General features: G+C 40.7%; 2 protein-coding genes and 1 long non-coding RNA gene across 3 annotated transcripts; 1 reads left to right on the top strand and 2 right to left on the bottom strand.

Moving 5' to 3' along the window:
* Window positions 1-1,308: 1,308 nt before the first annotated feature.
* On the bottom strand, window positions 1,309-5,447 carry LOC110015758 (uncharacterized). The gene is made up of 3 exons (XR_002291005.3): window positions 4,879-5,447; window positions 4,130-4,252; window positions 1,309-4,034 (listed from the first exon to the last, which is right to left on the bottom strand). It is a non-coding gene; the product is annotated as an uncharacterized LOC110015758 (long non-coding RNA).
* On the top strand, window positions 2,860-6,777 carry LOC101161317 (uncharacterized). Its single transcript, XM_004073318.5, has 2 exons — window positions 2,860-4,018; window positions 6,261-6,777. The coding sequence occupies exons 1-2, from the start codon at window positions 3,114-3,116 to the stop codon at window positions 6,496-6,498; spliced, it is 1,143 nt and encodes a 380-aa protein (XP_004073366.1). The 5' UTR covers window positions 2,860-3,113; the 3' UTR covers window positions 6,499-6,777.
* mapk9 (mitogen-activated protein kinase 9) lies at window positions 6,580-20,198 on the bottom strand. The gene is made up of 12 exons (XM_004073479.5): window positions 19,944-20,198; window positions 16,655-16,801; window positions 16,440-16,569; window positions 15,749-15,807; window positions 15,409-15,547; window positions 14,858-15,023; window positions 11,223-11,294; window positions 10,299-10,481; window positions 9,180-9,304; window positions 9,019-9,082; window positions 8,466-8,537; window positions 6,580-8,209 (listed from the first exon to the last, which is right to left on the bottom strand). Exons 2-12 carry the CDS (start codon window positions 16,768-16,770, stop codon window positions 8,073-8,075), a joined length of 1,263 nt encoding a protein of 420 aa, XP_004073527.1. The 5' UTR covers window positions 16,771-16,801; window positions 19,944-20,198; the 3' UTR covers window positions 6,580-8,072.
* Between the last annotated feature and the right edge of the window lie 455 nt (window positions 20,199-20,653).

The following is a 20,653-nucleotide window of genomic DNA, read 5'->3' as shown; positions in this document are numbered from 1 at the left end:
TGAAAGTTTTCTTTTCAGCAATCTTTGTCTAGGAATAAAACATATTTGCAAGGCAGAAGATGAAAGTTCACCAGAATTCTTTCTTTTTGTTTGGTAGAAGGATGGTTGCAAAGTTGAAAACAAAAACTGTTTCTAATGGCTTTTCTGCCACCTTGTGGTTTGTTCCTCAAACAACAGGCGGTTCCTGTTTGAACGCAAAAGAACATCTCAACATTCCTCGATAGAAATCACTCAGTAAACCCATGTTTTGCTTGATTAAAGGTTTAAATGTTTATTTCTTGGAGCTCTCTGTCACATTTTGCTTGAAGGTCTTTTGCATGTATGCTGCTTTAAATAGAGGTGAAATAGTGCAGTTTAGATACTGTGACACCTAAAATCATTTCTGTTTTGGGTTTGTTCCTGTTTATTATGTGCATGTTTTAAGATGTTAATGTGTGAGGCATTAATTCTGTCAATACCCTGTGACAGGTCTATTATAATACTTGTGATTTTTCCTGGGAGATCACTTTCCCGCCCTTTAACATTAAAGTTACCTTTTCTGATTTTGAGACACAGTTATTTTCTTTTCACATTAAAGTAATTTTTTCCTGTTTTTTTTTAAATTAATGCTTTTAATTACTTCTGTAATGAACTTGATATGTCTGTGTGATTTTGTTGTTTTATGTTTTCTTGAAATTAACCCTTCATTAAATCAAATCAAATCTCCAAATAGTTTTCTTGTTTTGCTTAAATCATCTTTGTATCCTTAAAGTTAAATCAAAACTATCATCTTCATCTTCTGATTCACATCTCTTTTCTGTAATGGATGTTGTTCTTCTATTTTGCTGTGTGTGTGTTTTGGCTTCCGCTAATTGTTTTTTTCTTCCAGATCACACATTTGTTGTTCAACCAGATCAACCGGAAATGCTTATGTTTCTGTCCTTGTTCTTCAAAAATCCAATTTCTTCCCTCTTTGCATCTACCCGTTTCACTGCTGCAGCATGTTTCAGTCTTCAGGATGTGCCTGCTAATTTGCGTTATTTGTCTTCTCTGATGGAAATGTTGTATTTTGTGATTTCACTCAGTTACCGTCCCTTCAGATGGCTGCTAAATAAAGCGCCCGCGCATCTTTGCAACGTGGGAAACTGTTGCCATGGACTTCTAGATCCTGGCTAAAAACAGCTGAGCAGACGTACAGAAGTGGAGAGGAGGAAGGACGAGGGTCTGGGAGGAAGCTCAGCTTTTTCAAAGGGAAAACATTGAAGTGGACCCGCCTGTGAAGGCGAACAAAGACATAGATTGAGCCTTCTGTTTCATTCACTATTTTAATGTAAAATTTTCTTTCTGTCTTGGGGAATTCACGTTGTGTCGTTGCTTGAGTGCAGAAACAAAATGTTCCCATGATTAGAACAATTGTAGTTTAAGCATAAAATAAATATTTCAAAAACATTTTTCTACTGATGACACATATGGGTGATTTCTGAAGTCTCCTTCAGTCACTTATTTCTAATCACAGATTATGGTGATGTACATAGAAAGTGAGATATTACATATAAATTCCATGTAAAAGATAAAACCAAACTGATCCATCTGTGATCAGCTGTTCCACCTTGTGGTTCAAATTGCTCCACACTGAGTTTTACTACTTTTTCTGCAAAGAGGGCCAGATTTGGTGATGTGTTGGCATGCTTTCAACATTAAATTTTCTTTAAACTAAATTTACAGCCAATTTTTATCACCATTCTCTCTTAGTTTGCTTGTTGTAGTTAATGTTTTGTCCAGTGGCTCTTTAGATTCAACATGTTGAAAACAGCTACAGTCTCTTGGCACAATATTAGGCAGACATTTGTGTCACGTTTCATATTTCACAAGAAATGTCGATTTCCAGTGGTGTCCCTCCCTCTCAACTTTTATTTTTATTAACTGTTAACATTTTAGAAATGAGCTAGAAAGTGACACTGAAGGATCCCACAACGATGTAGCCACTGGTTTACAATGACGTAATTCAGCCAACCACAATCAAGAAAATCGTACAAACAGCTTTTAGAAAGCATTAACATTAATTTTATGAAAGGAGCCTACAGGTTGATGGAAATTTGAACCGCATTTGACCCATTGGCTGGACTTTGGACATGTCTGCTTTAAGATGTTTCCATGTTTCCGAGTTTTATTACCGTAATTAATATGGTGCCTTAAAATGAGTCAAACAAAGCGCTGTGCATTAAAAGGGCAAAAACAATGAAAACGACAGCCAAAAGGTTAAATCAATTTAAGATAAAAAGTATAAGTATCCCTACTTCAGCGTTCTGATCCAAGGATGACTGGCTGACTCCAAGAAAGTCGTGGAATAATGGAACAACCTTTCCTTCTTGATGTGTCACTGAGTGCAACATTGTTTTCTTCAAATATGAAAATAAAATATGTCAGACAAAAATGAAAATTAGAAATGACGACTTCTCCGTTGTAAACAAGGTAAACATTTGCGGCTTTTTCTAGTTTTGCAGGTTAAAAATATCCTACTTCTTGTGAGATCATGTTCATATTTATCCTTTTAATGAAATCGCAGATTTTTTTTTTCTGTTAGCTGACAAAATGGCATAATAAATACTGACCAAATAACTTTTTGAGGAAAAATGTTGTGGTGGAAACTGTTTTTGTAGTCTGTAAATGTGACCTAACCTCTGTAGAAGTGGCTGTGACTGAAGCAGATGTCTGCAGCAGATTCATTGTGAGTTTCACACTTTGTGCCCACGGCCACAATCTATTTCTGTGGTTCCAGTTATGTATGACTGTCTTTAGGAATGAACCGGACCATGTTACACCCTGGGCCCTCCCCCAGACGGCCCGCTGAAGAAACAGCTGATGTCAGTTCTGCTTAAAGACACACACGGTCCCAGCTACAACCGCACTACAACCTGTGCAACAGTACAGTCAAAGGCACAGCAGGCTGCAAGCTTGAAGACAGAAGGGCTCCTGCAGCCCCCACCCCCTCGACCCCCCCACACGTCACGTTTGGCTAAAAGGAGGCTCCAAACCACGCTTCCAAATCCACAACCCCAGACTTTAATCCCAAGTTACAGAAGACTAAATACAAGAGGGTCATCTCTCAGCGCCCCCATGTGCCTGCTTGGACGATGGAGCTGCGCTGCCTTCCTATAGAGTCCCCCACCACGGCCAGCACCTGCTCCATGGACCCCCTGTACGACAACTGCCCGCCTTTTGCTCAGCGAGTCAAACCCAGAGAGAAGGGAATGCAGAGTGGAATTTCGTGTGCTAGTGTGAGCAGGTTTCAAGGCACTGGCAGCCCCCCACCTGGTGTGGTCCCGGCTTTGGCTGGGGTTCATCTGCTGGTTTGCGGAGGAGAGGCTGGCGCCTTGCCAGAAAGCTGCTCCTCCAGCTGCAGAAGAGGTCTGGGACGTCCGGCCTGGAAAGAGGAGCCAAGAGGAGGCAGGGAAAAACCAAAAGAACAGGGACGTGGCTGGGGGGCAAAGGACGGCGTTTTCCTGAAGCAAAGCCCCTGTCCATCATTAAGCGAGGAACATCGGAGTGCTTTGTCTCTATACGACAATCTTCTGGATGCTGACACGACTGGCAGCCATCGGCCGCTCTTTGACGTGGAAACAAGCGTGCAGGACTGGCAGGAGCACATGTACCAAGCGTGGGCTCCAGAGGAGATGCAGGAACTGATGCAGGCAGAGGCTGAGAAGGAAGACAAGAACAAGTGGTCTTGCGATCTCATCCAGAATCCAGGGAAAGGGGAGCAACAACAGGATCCTGAGTTGGACTCTGGGTCTTGTATGTCAGCGCAGCAGGATTCCAAACTGGACCTTGAAAACTCCCCTAAACTACTCCAAACTAAGCTCCAGGTCAAGTGGCCACCTGCTGCAGACCAGCACCACAGGCTGCCATCTTTGTCTCCAAAGGAGCCCCCTCCTCCCCCACTGGCTGACCCCTCGGCGAGTGCACTCCGGAGCCTCCTCACCAGCCTCCAGCAGCAAATACTGAGACAGCAGGAGGATTATGAGGCGCAAATCCTCAGGTAATTCCAAATTTGCCTTGAATTAAACAGAAAAATGAATCTCACACAACATTTCCTTTGATGTAACGTTAAGTTCAAAAATGTTGCAGCTTGTGCGGCATTTTCACATACATGATGTTCCCACATCCAGTAAGCGCTGACCCAAAGCCTCACCCCTCATCCGGTTTAGCTCACAGAGGACCGCCAGTGAAAGAAATCCCTTTGGGTTTCCCACAGAAAGACAATCACTGAAATCTACAGTGGAAATTAACATAAACAATCTAAACAGAAAAAAAATGTTTTTCTAGATTTTATGCACAGATTTTTTTTTTCTGAGCAAACAGCTGGAGGTGGAAAACAAGCACATGGCTGACATATAGAAAACAGCTCACCACACTGGAAAGAGAGCTAATTTAAGGGGCCATGCTGCTGACCTAGACACAACACATTCCTCATTTATTACTGATATAGATAGAGCTCGTCTCAGTGCAACATCACACTTTGGTGCCAGTTGTCATGAAAGAGGGAATAAGAGGGAAATGACGACTTATTTAGCTGAACATAAACAGTAAAGGTTAGATGAACTTTAAAGGAGAAAAAAGTTCAGCTGATTTTATTTTGAAAGCAAATTTCTTCCCTCCCTACAATCATGCAGAGCTGAATCCTGGGAAGAGGCTTGCTGAAGGAGCTGAAAATGTTAAAGGGCACCACATTTTTAAGTTATTTCATAAATACTGAAGGATCGGAAAAAAATAAAGTGGACTAGCTGCAAAGCTAATGGTGGATAAAGAAAAATAAATCCAACATTTTTGGAAAAACACAGAAAATTGTTGAACAGTCCTTCAGAGGACCAAAACTAAAACAGAAAACTCAATTCTTACCCGTTTGATTTCTTTGTTGGATGCCAGTAGCTCTGCGATCCTCAATATTTCAGACATAAGACACTATTAAAAACTCAAAATGCTCTAAATGTTTACTATTTTTAACTGCAATTCAATAAAAAATAGGGAATTTTAAAAATCCAAAAGATTGGTTTGTGTAAACGTTCTTTCTTCCTGAAAGTGTGCTAAAATCTACAAAGAAAACATCCGTTTTAATGTATTTGGTGAAGCTTTTTTCTTTTTCTACAGTAAAAACTATATATATATATATATATATATATATATATATATATATATAAGTTTTAAATGACCAAAACTAAAATAACCCAGCGTCCATCTACTTTCTGAGATGAACATTTGATACCAAACAGGTTAAAATAGTTGAAGGCTTGAGAGAGATTGATCATGTTGAGAAGCCTCTGCCTCTTGGTTTTTTGATCCCTTGCTGATTTTGTAGGTTTGCCCACTTAAAAAGAAATAGATAGTATGTCCTCATGATGGTAGGTTCATTTGAACAGTGAAAGATAGAAAAAGATAAAAAAGAAATTGATTTGAAAGAATTTGTATATACTTGTTCGCATTTCATTGGGTGAAATAAGGATTTGAACCCCTGGTTAACAGTTAGAGCTCTGGTTCACACAGACCAGTCAGACTCACCTAATCAACCTGTCGCCTGAATTGCAGACACCTGTTTGAACTAATCACCTGTAGAAAAGACACCTGTCCACAGAATCAGTCAGTCAGACTCCAAACTCTCCGACATGGCATAGACTTAAGAGCTTTCAGTGGATTTAATTGTAGACCTAGAATGGACTACAAAACCATCAGCAAGAAGCTGAGGGGTTAAAGCGACAACTGTCGGTGCAACTGTCACAACGTGACCATCAATCCACCTGTAGGTCTGGCGCTCCAAACACCATCTGACCTGGTTGGGTTTCCATGATCATGAAAACAGTGAGACATCAATTTGGGGATATGTTTTTCTGTACAGGGCTACTTCCCCCTATTGATGGGAGGATGGATGGAGCCATCAAATTAAACCATCAAATCCAGAGTAAGAACCTCCTTCCCCCCCCTTAAGCCAGGAGGCTTAAAATGGGTTGTGGGTGGATTTTCCAACAGGATGATGACCCAAAACAAACAGTCAAGGCAAACAAAAAATGGCTGTAAAAGGTCATGGATAACTTTAAATAAATTATTTAAAGTCAATCTCCTGATATTTTATCTCTCACTGATCAATTAAACCTACCGGTACTGTAATGACAGACTGTCAATTTCATTTTACTGGGCAAACCTACAAAATCAGTAATGGATCAAATACTTATACTGTATACTGCCTGTTCTTTCCAAGATATGACTTTCCTCCTTCATTTTTTATTTAGTCTGGAGCAGCGAAACGAAGAGCTGCAACTGGAAGTGGTCCATTTGAAAACCAACCTCTCACAGCAGCGGCAATGGTACCAGGTGGTTCAGGCCAAGATCGAGGAGTCGGAGAAGGCCCGGGCTGCTGCGGAGCTTCGCAACGCCACGCTGCAGAGGGAGATGGAGCAGTTCTTCGACACCTTTGGCGAGCTCAACAATGAGGCAAAGAAAACGGAATACATTGTCAAGAGCTTTTGAGCAGTCGAATGTCTGGGAGTAGAACTTTTATTTTCTGAGGTATGCTCAGAAGAATGTTCTGAGAAGCACAGGAAACGAGAATCACTGATATCCACTTTATTAGCTTTGATGGATAAAAGATGTTGGCCGAGTTATAACGTGGTGGTCAAGACATATCACACGGGACATCCCTGGTCTCCAGAGCTCAGTCCACATCTGTCTACGTTTTACATCAGTTTCTGCCCACCGTAGGTCATTAAGGCATGACAGAAAGAATAAAGTCCTGGTTGTGTACAGAAAGTCCTCCATAGTATCTTTATTTCCACGTCCATAGCTCTGTCCGACCAGCAGCTCAAGTTCATCCTCAGCATGTGAGACCTACATGCTGGTTCTGGGCTCTGCCACCTCCATCGTCATGGAAACGCACCTTCAGGGCTTTTGGTGGACCGGTAAACTTTCCCCGCTGACTTTTTCTTTTCATAAAACAGAGAACTACAAGAAGAGTGAGCAGGTCATGTCGATATCACTTCTTTAGATGTACAAGGCAACAAAAAGAAAAAGTGCATTCCTCAAAATCAAGAGCTTCTAATTACAGTAGCAGAGAGGAGAGCTGAAGTCTTAAGAACAAGCACCGCCTTGGCCTGACGCCTTCATGCAACGTGATTCATGTAGTCTGACGAGTCTTCTACAGGATGATTGTTTGTCTGTTTTCCAGCATTAATGGAATGGTTTGGAGAAAAATCCGCCCGTGTGGAAACTTAAGTTCCCACATTAGGACTTCTGTGTGGTTTATGTGCAACACTTTGCAAGAACAACAAAAAATACATTATTTATCATTATGCCTCTTTTAGGCATAGGGATCTGATTGTGATCAACAGCATCAAAGTTTGCATGTAAGTCATCAGATGATTGTGTTTCGTGTTTTCTACAGTAATGTTGAACGTCTCAACAGAACAGGCACACTTTTGATTTGTTCGATTCAAACTAGGACGACTTCACAAATGTAACACTGTAAGGAAACATGACGCCATCACTGCAACCGCAGCGTCTTTCCAGCAGTAAGAAGAGAAAATTCACATCACTCATGCAACTGATCTTACGTCAGAGTGCAGAGAGTCTGAGCGTGTGCGAGATTCATTCAAAGTAGAAATCGGCAGCAGGATGTCCGATCGACGACACGCCTCTGTTCTGTTTGGCTTTCATGCACGAGAGAAGCTGGAACTTAGGTCTACTGCGCTTTACTTTGATGACGTAACGGCTTACTTTAATATTTATTTAAAAAATTAAAACAAATCAGTCAAGTATTATAAATCAAATCATGCTCCCTCCCTCCACATGACTTCTGCTGTCATCAAAATAAATAGAAGTGAATGGATCACACAAGGAGAAAAACCATGATTTTGCAAGGAAGAGGGGGGAAAAAAAACATCGGTTAGAAATGGGATAAAAATGTAAAAGTAAAGACTAAAAAGGACGTTATGGTTGTGGGACTGAAGGCAAAATGACAGGCGAGGGTTGACAAGACTTTTGGATTTTGTAAAGGAGACCAGACTAAGGTGGGCAGACAGATGGACATGAGAGGCAGCAGGCTGCGTTCATTGACTCTCCTCCAGTGGTCCAGTCAGCGTGTCGATGCTGCTGCTGTCTGTGTCTGACGCCAACGTGTGCTCCGTGGACATGGACGAGATGTCGTTGGCCGAGGATGACTGGGAGGCGGAGCCTGACACCGGATCTGAATGGGAAAAGATGAATTCAGGCAAAAACATAACTAAGGGGTCGAGTGGAGCATTTCAGTGTCTGTAGAAGAGTTGAAGGCCCAGAACTCCTGCCACTCTGCAGAAACTATGTCCTAAAAAACAACAGTTTTGGGGATTTTGCCTAAAAACGACATTATCATAATTAAAAGACCACTAGATTTAAAGATTCTTGGAGTGGGACTTGAACAGCACATTCACTGCAGGCTGGTCTAGCTTGGTAAACTCGTGTACCTGAGCAGTCTTCTTTCATCAAACCGTTCTTGTTCCTCTCTTCCCAGTCGATCACTTCTTCATAAATAAGTTCTGTGGAGAAACAAAACATGACACTTGGAGAAAGGCTGGGGCATAGGGTCAAATTGGGACGAAAAACCAGAATGTAAATTAGAAAAAAAAAAAAAGAACATTTAAAAACAGTTTTATACTTAAAGTCCACATTGTGAACCTGAAAATTCAAAAAAAGGAAATGAATTTGAAAAAATAAATACATTTGAAAAAACACCAAAAGTTTGAATGAATAAACCTAAATAATAAAACAGAAACCTAAACCTGTTATAGCTGCAGCATTTTTTCATTTGGCAACAGCTTCAGATGTACAATTTGTTTCAAGTTTTCCGTATTTCTTGAAATTTAAAATAAATATTTTCAAATTTACAATTTTTTCCACTAAATTTTCAACAATTTTCAAGTAAAAACAATGTGTTTAGTTTAAAGCTGTTTAAAAAAAAAATGAAAAGAGGTGAAGGTGCAGTGCTGCCTGTTGCCCCTTGGGGGCAGTATATCTCACCTTTCCATTGCTCAATGGTGTGCTCTCTTTCTTCAAGCTGCTTATCTGAAATCTGGGGAGGCGGCTGTGAAACCAAAGGAAGCAGATTAATCACAGACATGTCATCAATTTCTTTCATGTATTTAGGAAAGGAAAAGCGGCAGCTGAACCCGCCTCCTCACCGCGTCTGCCTCTGACGGGTCGTACCACATGTGAATGTAGGGGTGATTGAGAGCGTCTTCTACTGAGATGCGGCACTCGGGATCGATGACCAGCATTTTGGACAGCAAGTCCCGAGCTTGAGCGGCTGTTTTGGCAACAAGCGGAAGGAGAAGGGTTACTATGGAAACGAGTGAATGACATCATTTCATTTTAGAGCATTGTAGAATGACTTTTTCCTGCAGAGCAAGAAATAAAACTTTTTAACAAGGTTAAGACAAATGATTGTTGTCTAGTGTACAAAATGATAAATTATTTATCCATCTATAGCCAAAGCAAGAATTGTTTTAAATTAGCATGAAAGAAAACACTAATGCAGTGTCTTGTCCTCAAGAAAAAACTATTGAACATTTTAATTAACTACTTTGACTTCTCAACAACAAAACATGTATTTGTGGACGGCGTTAAACTAAGGCAATATGAAGTTTTCCTTGTACAAAATGTCCAAAAACTGTATCATACATCAATTCATCTTTTTGGAATAATCGGTGACAAAAATTGAAGTAGAAAACTGGATAAATTAAAACGTCAAAGATTTTAAAAAGGTTTTTTCTCCTTAAATTCCAAATTATTACAAATCAATCATCGTTTAAAAGAAGGATTAGAAAAACCCAAAAAAGAGACTGGTATTTTTTTTACACACTCACAATTAGTAAGTAAAATGGCTTGGAATTCAAATATTACACATCTTAAGGGAAAATACTACATAGTGTGTACTTTAGCTCCATGCTGGGCACAAGTGTTATAGAGATTTCTGATCCTTGTGTCCCCTCAGGAAGTGGTGCTGGTGTCTTCTATAACCCACTGATGAAAGTGACAATTGAAAAAACAGAATAGTACCTGATAAATAGCAGTTAATGCTTTTCCATCGTTTAAAAATCTTTTTTTTTTTAATAATTTAACAGACTTTTACAGAAAAATAAAAAAATCTGATTATCGAATGCTAATAAACAATTTATTAAAGGCTCAAACCTGAGCACTGATTTTGTATTTGCTCTTTGGACACCAAATGAACAGTGATTTCTTGCCGTTTCCATGGAAATGTGAGGTTCTGCAGTGGTGAAGTGCAGTGGGGTTCTTACTCTTCACTTTGTCATGCTCCGACTCAGAAGGAAAAGCCCAGTCTGGGAACAGCTCGCCGAAGCTGACGCCCGGGTACTGAGGCTTGTTCATCACGTAGTTCCTCACCGTCTCCATCAGTCGGTTCATAAACTCCAGACTGGGAGTTCCCAGGATCTCAATCACTTTATTCCACTGATCGATGTCTGACAGCACTCCAATTAAGGAAAACACCAGAAAGATTTCAAGAACAAAAACTCATAGCCAAATCAGAAAAAAGAAATATTTCAATCAGCTTTTTCTGACTATAAACAAGGGAAGTTGCTTTAAGCATTTAAGAGTAAAATTTTAAATGTTTACAAAATGTATTCCTCATCATAGTATAGACTAAGCATGATGACATCATCCCATGTGTTTAGTGATACACCAAAAGACACAGGAAGGATAATCCACATATTCAATTCAATAAAAAGTCGTGAAAATGCTGCAAAATCCACAAAAAAACAACACAAATTTTGTGTGTCGAATAAAAAAGGAAGAACATGTGCAAAACTAAAAGCCCACTTTATCGAGGAACCAGCAGGAGTCAGAATCAATGCAGTGTCCTGGCAATGAGCTAAGCCATTTTAGCAGAGCTAAATATAGGACCCCCCCCCCCCCCCCTCCTTCCCACCTTCATAGATGGTCTACAAACGAAGGAGGCAATTACCTCCATGAATGAAGAGCAAATCCACCTTTAATCCCACCTGTGCTGTTAATCTCTTCCTAATCTGAGCGTGAAGAATGGAGTGAAAGGTGGGCAAATCGGTTGTAACGTAGGAATAACTAATAAAGGTAAGAGAAAAAAAAGTTGTGTGTTTGGACATGTAATGAATAAAATGCACAGATTTTAGGATGGTTTAAAAAAAGAAAAGAAAAACAGAGCTGATGAGAGAGGCGAAGGATACGATCTGTGCCCTGGAAGATGACGCTGCCCTTTACCATCTCTCCCATGATGCATCCTACTGACCAGATGTCCACTGGGAACAGAGAACACAAACAAAACCAGGCAGATATTAAATCAAAGTGAACTCCAAACCTCCTAGTAGAGTCCTGACTGTGTGTGCTGTGAAATGTGAAGTGGAGGCTGACGAACGTTCATGTGCGTGACGCTTTCATCAGCAGCATCTTCTGGCACCGTGGTCCTCCAACTGTTTTCAGGCCGCGGACCGGTTTAATGTCAGACAGTACAGGCCGTACGAGAATGCGGTGGATGTTCGATTTTAAGTTTCCCTTAACTCTCCGGGATAAAGTTTAAATGTCTGTAGCTACTTGAAACTTTATTCGTACACCTGACATCATGTAAGAACCATTCAAATGCGATACAGACTTTCCGTTAACCCACTACTGTCAAAGTGAACGCTACAAAATTGACTTTTCCGACTTTTAAGGTGCGATGGAAGTCACTAAAACTGGTATTTTTTAAATATAATCCTAAATGTGAATTTACCATTTGAGCAACTTTATTAGCAGCATCCTTGTAACATTAGACAGCTGGCTCCTGAATATGATGCATTATTATGATGATGGTGTGTGGGAACAACTGTCACAATAAATCCATATGTGGAGTAAAGACGCCTGGTTTGTCTGTTAAAAGCAGCTTTCTTTGATTTGGAAGCTGAAGGCTCACAGCGGCAGGTCTCACAGCTGCTTTGAGAAAGAAACAAATGTATTTTGGACACGCCACTGAGAAACTTGACATGCGTGAAGAAAGAGTTGGATGTGGTGGGAAGAATCAGTTCCCAAATAACACTACTCTTCCAAAATAAAACTACTTTTAGAATCAGTTTATGAATAAAAGAGAAAACATGTGGGTTGTGTTTTTCTCTCTGCGGACAGTACTGGATACAATGTAGGTAAGGGGTTTTTAAAGCCTAAGGAAGGATCTGCTCCTTCTGGCTCCATAAAAAGAAGAGCTAATCTTGGGGTTGCCACTAAAGAATCCATCATTGTGAACAAAGTGTTGTGCTTCTGAAGCATCTCCAGGCTGCATCACCTCACAGTCCTTTAGGAGCTTTAAATAATAACCTGTCAAGACAGCCACAGAATCAGGTCAGCAGGAAGCCACTGAAGGAGTGGAGGGAAGAGGAAAGCAGGAGCAGTCATTAGAAGGAAAGAACGGTAGATTTAAAAACGGCACAGAAGCACAGACTTGTCGAACTTGCAAGTTGGATTTCTTTCCTGCTTGCTCTGGTCCACATAAGAGTTGCTTGGTGCAGTTGCTTGCTTTTGGCCCCGCGCCAGTGTTTTGAAATAGAAAGTAGCCGCTTCTATGTTAAGCTCTGGCTCTGAGCGAACCCAGAAATGCAGCACGGAAAAGAAAAAAAACAAAAACCCTGCAGCATCTGTGAGTGGCCCAACGCCCGCACCAGAACCATTTTATTACTGTATCTAAAATAGTTGGAAAGAAGACAATAAGAAAAGTCATTCATAGACTTTTTTTTTAGCAACACTGCTGCAGAGCCACGTCAGCTGAGTGAGAGGCAGCAGTCGAGAATCATTTCTCCCACTGTTCCTTTTACACTCAAGTCAAAGCGTTTTCAAATCCTACAGGAAATGTGCTTTGAAAAACATGCAATGCTAACACTTTTTAAAAACGGACTTAAACAAAGGGGATGTTAGGGAAGTCGCATTTTCTGAACTCTGAAGCTACGTTCACAACGGCAAGACATGTTCAGGCAGCAACTTTCAACGGAGAGTTTATGCTCCCCTGTGTGCGTGCATTTCAGGCTTCCAGTTCCAAACTCTCGCGTTCACATCTAGCTACGCAAGTTTTTAAGTCCGTTTTCGGCTTTTCGGATAGCGTTCCCTTCAATTCATGGAAATTCCAACCATTTGAAAATGATCATGGAGGAGAAACGAATAATTGTGGCTTGTGTCTGGCAAAGACACCAAGTATTTTATCTCTCAGAACAGAGGTGTGAAAGAAAAAGCCTGGAGCAAAATTCAGGAGCACCACTTCTACATTTTGCACCGAGCCTCTTCCAACTATAGGGGGTCCTCATGCGACAGTAAACGGTAGAAAGGGAAGAGGCCCCTCCCTGCTAGTTCAGTGTGAATGCCATGGGCTCAATGCACACTCAAAAAGGCACGTTTGTGATCGCTACTGTGTGGGTGTTGGGGGGGTCCTAGCTCCTGCTGCTGCGGGGGTCTTGGTGTGGGGATGGCTGGGCACTCTCCCTCCTCCTTTTTACATTCCATCATCCACTTTAGAAGAACATAAACACAGGTGTTAGCTCACCTTTGCTCTAATAGTTTGCATGATTGAATGAAATGTTTCACACTAGTTGGTTTGAAGGCATAGGTATGCGTGTGTGAACACTATCTGTATTTCTGTATTGTGTGCATGTTGACATGTGAACATTTTTTGGAGCCAACAGGTATGTTTACAACATTTGAGTGTGTGTGTGGACAGACCCCGCATTTATAGACCTGTATCTGTAATACATCTGAACCTCACCGTAATGATTATAAATAGGCCTGCACAATATACCGCAAATTAATCGTTATCGCGACATCAAGCTGTGCAATATGCATACCGCAAAAGACGGCGAAAATCGCAATAAATGGTTACCTTAAATGTGCTAAAACAAACTCATGGCAGCTTGAAATATATGAACAAATGAAATAAATTCTTTTATGCATTCAACCAATCAAAAGGACCCGTTTACGTTGTTGATCAATCAGATGAGCCCTTTTATGTTTAATGTTTGCCTCCTTGACAAGGGTCATTAAGAGTAGAATTTTTAAACTGTTGCAGTGAAATGGAAATTATGTTTTTGGTTGTTTTGCTATTTGTTTATATACCGCAAATTATATCGTTATCGCAATATTAATCACCAATATCGCATATCGCGAGTTTTCCTCATATCGTGCAGCCCTAATTATAACCATCCAGAAACTTGTTGCTTTATGCTGCTTCATGGTTTTACCCCCCCCCCCCCTTTCTATAATCACCCTCCCACCCCCCCTCCTACCCCGCCCTCTCTAACATCCCTCTCTCTTCTTCCCTCCTTTCCTTTTCCGTCCGGTCCAACACAAAAGATTTTCAAATATGATTAAAATGAATAAAGTTTGGCCTTGATTACAAAAGGGGTTTATTCAGACATACCTCTGGTTTGTCTGAAGATTCATAACCCCTGTTCTTAAAGTAAAATATGTCCAACACAAGAGGCCTTCAGCTCTCATCTGTCTGTCCAGCTGTTGGACAGGACAAGTTAAAAAAATAAAAATATACACGTTTAGTACCTTTTTGATTTGTACCTAGCTTGACACACAGCTTTACTTAAACAAAGATCTACCAACAGCAGCTTTAAGGAACTGGTATTTCTGGACACTTCAGGTAACTTAGAATAACTTTGAGGTGATAGCACAATGTTTGTGTTGCTGTTTTTCACACTTAACTGGGATGCTAATTTATGTGTTCTGTAATATCTGTATAAATGATCAATCTCAGCATACTTTTACTCTTTCAAATGAAAAAAAAAGTCCCTTTTCTGTGTCACGTTATGATAGACTTTTGTTACAGTGGGACTTTCCTCACCATTCTCCTTATACTTCATGCCCAGAATGACCTCTGGGGCGCGGTAGTATCTGGTCACCACATAAGGCGTCATCATGAAGTTAGTGCAGGCTGTCCTTGCCAGCCCAAAGTCCAAGATCTTCAGGGTGCAGTCGGACTTCACCACAATGTTGCTGGGCTTCAGGTCCTGAGGGCACAGAAACTATCAGTCTACAGAAAAATCCCTGCAGTTAGACATGAGACACGAGACGGCTGGAAGACTTTTATGTTGATGATGGTAAACGTCCAGAATCACTGTTTGAATCATTTTCAATCAAAAGTTAAAAATGTTCAAATTAGGACATTAGTGGAAAAACTATAGACTCTCACTGAAATTTGGACAACAGTTTATCTAGAAAAGGGTTTCAAAGAAGCATTGATTGATGAAGGATCAGTGTTTCCTTAAAGACCCACTCCAATGAAAACAGTGTTTTTGGAGTTTTTAACATATTCTTCTGGCATTTTTCTGATGATGGAGGACAAATATAAAGAAATGTATTTATGCAGATGAGAAATGTATTTCCTATGCTTACCCTGTGAATGATACCTGCCGAATGCAGGTGTCTGATGCCACAGAGAATCTGGTAGAGCAGGTAAGACATCCTCTCATGATCGAGGTCCATGTGGATCACCTGGCAGAGGCTGGCATCCATCAGCTCCATCACCAGATACCTACAGATGAGACGGAGAGTTAAGACTGGACAGGCAAACAAGACAAAAAGTGTGGTGACAAAATGCAGTTACAGAAAGTTACAACGGATTAGAGGATACAAACTTAAAGAGTTGAACCGTAGCAGAAAAAGTTAGGAGGTAAACAATGAAGGAACTCAACCACGGGTGAAACTAAAAGGAAAAGCCAGCTCTGCCACTCACAGATCCTGGAACTCCTCCAGAGACTTCTGAGGCGTAAAAACATTGATCAGACGGATGATCTGAAAGCAGGAAGACAGCCCATTAGTTCACTCTGTAAGTCCCCCCGTCTCCAGCCTCTCCATGGTGAAGGGCTTGTCAATTCTGCACGGAGCAGTGAGAGGGTTTCGTCTGGATGCTTTCCCTCCAAGCGAGAAACTTCTTTAGCATTGCAGAAAGTCGCCTCTCTTCTCTGCTTAACTTTTTATATTTCTAATGAAATGCAGTCAGGCTTCGTCTTCCAGCTCCTTTTTCTTTAAGGAAAGCCGACATTGGTTGTGTCAAAATTCCCTCACTACTTAGTGCACTATATTGGGCTTTTGCCATTTTGTCGGGGTGTCCGTACCTACAATTCCCAAATCCAGTGCCCTGGAAATTTCCCAGAAGTCTGAGAAAAACCAGTGTGCATTGGTCCTCACTGGTTTGGTGAAAAAGACCACAATGCATTGGGATGGAATGATTTTTCATGTGGAAAAAGTGTATTTTAATATTTTTTTTATAAACCATCCACATTTCCATCATCAGATCAAAGCGCATTCATAAATAAATCGTCTTAGTAAAATGTTTATATTTATTAGGTTTTTACTCTGGCAAATGAGAGACGTCATATTCATCTTCTGTTCCCTTTCGGGGTCACGGGGCTTACATTACTTACATTTTTGTGGTTGACACATTTTAGTAGCACCAGCTCTCGGTAGGCTCGTTTGGCATGGGTTTGATTCTGAAAGGGTCGACAGAGCTTCTTTACGGCCACGGGGATACCAAAGACTGTATCCAGAGCAGAGCTGTGTTAAAAGGAGACCAGATAAACACGGATGTGACAGCTTTCGCTACTGAAAATATACAGCAACGCACAGGTGATCCTCTCACCAGACGATGCCTTGAGCCCCAGAGCCAATGGGACGGAGCTGCTGGTAGCGCTTGAGCACAGTGAAGGTGGAGTCTCCCACCTGCACACTGTAGAACTGCCCCTCTGCCTCACTCATTCTGCCCGGCGGTCAGGACCAGCAGCAGTGTCTGCAGGACACAAAGGAAACCAGGTAAAACCCCAAATGAGGTCGAGGAGCTGCACACGTTTGTGCTAACACCAACTCTGTCCGTGTCGTTCATCAGGCTGCAGTAACCGTCGGCAACATGAACTCAACACTCAAGCTGTTAATAACTTATTGTGTGCACAATAAACACACTTTGTTAGGTTTGAGTGTGTTTATAGGACGATGATCTGCACTCAGACTCGTCCACAGACGTTAGCAGAGCACAGTATTTGTTTGAGAATTCATAACAAACATGGCAGACTCCTGGAGTTGGACACGGGGGGGGGGGGCATTATTCTTCTTTGTGAAATTTTGTGTGTTTGTGTGTAGGTGGATGAATTGCGTAGATTTGCAGCAGCAAAGCATCTGTATGTCTTCCCTGAGGAAATAACCACAACTTTCATTAAGTTCCTAAATAAAACAAACTTTCTTTGCAATGTTTTATCCCTTCATCAACCGGGTTGAATAAAACAAAAAAAAATTCAAACAGAGGAAGAAATGCTCTAATTTCTCCAGACAGCGACACATGACATTGTTTTCACTGCATTTAACTACTACATGTAATTAATACATGTGCTGAGGACATTGGCTGGCATTGGATTCTGGGAAAAAAATGATTTTTTTAGACAGAAGATGAGAAATATTTTTAAAAATGTATTAAAAAACAAATTAAAATATTTCAGATATTTTACATTAAAATAACCTTCACCAATGTCCTGTCCTCTCTTTTGACTTTTACTTGATTTTGCGAGGAAGCAACACCCCCGTCCTTCCTCTGCTCATGGTTATCTGCTACATCCCTCCAATGGGAAACTACACGAAAACGGAGCTATTTAAGTGGCCGGTGAAAAGAGCTTTTCAAAACGTTTTGGGCAGAAAACAAAGATAAAAATACTTCCAATGCAGACAAGAGTCAATTGAAAACCTGGGAGGATGGATGAGTCACAGCACCAACCACCAGCCAGCTATCACATGTCCCACCCTCAGTGATGACAGCATCCTGACCCAGCTGCTCTTAGACACACACAATGAAAAGCAAATGGAAGGAGATTGCCATGAATTTTTCTTCCTGCTTCGATTTGAGTACAAGATCCTGTTTTCTCTCCAACATCATGAAAGATGTGCTCAACATTTTACAGGACAGAGTTGCTTTCCTTCAGTTAACGGTACAGATCACTTTTAGTTTATATTTAAATGGAAAAAACGAGCAGGGATCAGCAGAAAACAGGAACATTTTAGGCTAAAACGTTTGGATTGATTTTTTTATTCTGAAAAGCAAAATGAAAATATTAAACCATTCAAATAAAACGGAGCTAATATATTGTTTGTCCTCGAATAGATCTTTAAGCGTAAAGAGACATTTTAAGTACATTTCAAAATTAAAGTTTGACACCTCTAATCTTTTTTTTTAGGGGGGGGGTATGCGTCATAACATCGAGAGGTCTACTAATGCTTAAATCTTACACACAATGAACTTTTTATTTTCACGCTAATCAAAAAGAACGAGTGTCAAAGAGGACAACAATGAAAGACACATTGATTGTAATTGTGGGACAGCGAGAACATTTCTTTCTGTTGGGCTTCAGGGCTGTGAAAGCAGCTGAAGGATGTGTGTGCCCTTCACACAACAGTCTCCATCCTCCAAATCACATTTTCTGCTGTACATGAATCCACCGCACTGGGATTTGGCTGGCCATGACATCAGACCATCATAGCCTGAAGAATGAATGTCTAATCTTCATGCAGTGGGGTTCAAAAACACCAAAAACATGGCGCTGCTGCTGCTGCCCGGCGGGGCAAATGATGCTTCAACAACCATGAAAAACAGCGGTTTTGAAAAGAGGCCAACAGCAGAACATTTATCTAGCTGATTACAAGAAAAACAGACTCATCCTCCTACAACACAGCACCCTATGGAGCACGTAACAGGCTTCCTGTATTATTTTTGACTTGATGGCAGATGAACCCGTGGAGCTGGGCATCACTGCCAAAACACTAGATCAATTCCATTTCTATTCTAGTCAACATGAATTTATCTCAATAAAAGCAATGTTTTAGCTAGAACATGTTTTTACATCAGGAGTGACATAAACTGAAAAAATGTGAGAGGAAATGTGATCAATTCTGACATTAAAAACTGACTATAAGCAGTGTTAGTCTAAAGAAAATGCAGAAATTATTATGTTCCTAAGGATTTTAGTTTGTATGTAACTACTAAAATTTTTTTTCAAATGGCAATTTTTTCATCTGCTCCTGATTTACACCAATTTGAAATCCTCAGAAACACCATTTTAATATTCTTTAAAGATGTCCTCTATCATGAGAAAAATGCTAAAAAAAACATGCTGAAAACACGATTTTCATTGGAGTGGGTCTTTTAAAAAACAGCCATGTAAATCTTTAGTGTTTTCAAATGACAATAAAGCTCTCATCTACTGAGTTGAAAATCGCAAAGGTTTGGAAAATGACTAAACCACATTTAGCTATCTATGAACTTGAAGGTGGTTACATTCAAAAAGCTGCAATACATAGAAAAATGAAAGTCTAAGTTTAATCCAACTGCAAAAAAGGATTCTTTAATTAAATCAAGTAAATTTCCTATTGAAAATGTGAGTTTTTCCTTTTTTTTAATAGAAATTTTGTTTTTAGCCTATTCTGTTACATCATTAATTAAAATATCTGCAACTTAGTGGGTTATGTCTATCTATCTATCTATCTATCTATATATCTATCTATATATATATATATATATATATATATAGGATCCCACCTGTGCACGTGCGCCTCAAACTACAGGTGGGTTGGGGTTCAGAGCAGCAGCTCTGGTATTTGCTGAGTACAACAATGACAGCCGGTCTGATGCACGCAGACTCGGTAGAAGGTATGAAGTCACCCTGTATGACACACCGTGGCAGCACAGAGTTACTGCTGCTAAAACACCAAGAAACCATCGCGGAAGCCTCATTTGAAACGCCCGAACCCCACTCTGAAGTTAGCAGGCCCCACGCGACCGGTCCTTTTCTCTCGGCAGCACTGCGGTAGTCGGGGCCGAGGGACTAGACTGAGAGCTCTGACCGACCAAAAGACGGCAGGAGGCGGCAGACCCTGGCTGCAGCGAAGCCTACCTTCTCCCTTTCGCCGCTCCTGAGGGAGCTCCCATACGTCCACAAACCACGACAAAGCACTCCCCCCGTCTGTCAGCTGCCTCTGCGACCGGGAAAAGTTTAGATGAAAGACCGACAAGACTGTCACCGCTGACAGTCGTCGTCCCGGCTCCTTGCTAACTCCAGCGGCTGCTCGGAGGATCGGCTGCGCAGCCACAACAAGCAGAGACCAAACGTCAGGCTGACGTCATCACGCAAAGCAAGTGTTTGCGTCGCAACTTCCTTTCAGAAGTGAACTTCAGAGTTAGAGCACAGAGTCATATTCAGTAATTTCTTCAGACTTTTAGCTCTCCAGTACGATCTCCAGTGACACAAAAAGAATGTGCAGGCTCTCTTCAGTTTTTAAGACATGTATAGAAATATATACAGATAGTAATGCTGAAATTATAAAAAAAAAATATTGGAGATATGGACATTACAAGATTGTAAGATTCAACCAATATCAAACTTCTTCTTGTTATTTAATTTCTTGTTATATTGGCATTCAACCATGAGTGATTTAAGTTGGGGAAAAAGCTGTTCATAAATACTGTTTTAATGATAAAGAAATACATTAAAAAAGTTCAATCAAATTTATCCAGTTAAAAATAAGCTAAAAATAGTTAAATTAAACACAGATGAGTCTTGTGTTTTTCCCCCCAATCAAGTTATGAAACAATTTTTCATTTGTT

Source organism: Oryzias latipes, chromosome 10 (assembly GCF_053564925.1).
Source record: "Oryzias latipes strain Hd-rR chromosome 10, Olatipes_Hd-rR_3.1".
NCBI classification, from domain to species: Eukaryota; Metazoa; Chordata; class Actinopteri; order Beloniformes; family Adrianichthyidae; genus Oryzias; species Oryzias latipes.
The sequence above is the reverse complement of the archived record's forward strand: the minus strand, read 5'-3'. Positions and strand labels throughout refer to the sequence as shown.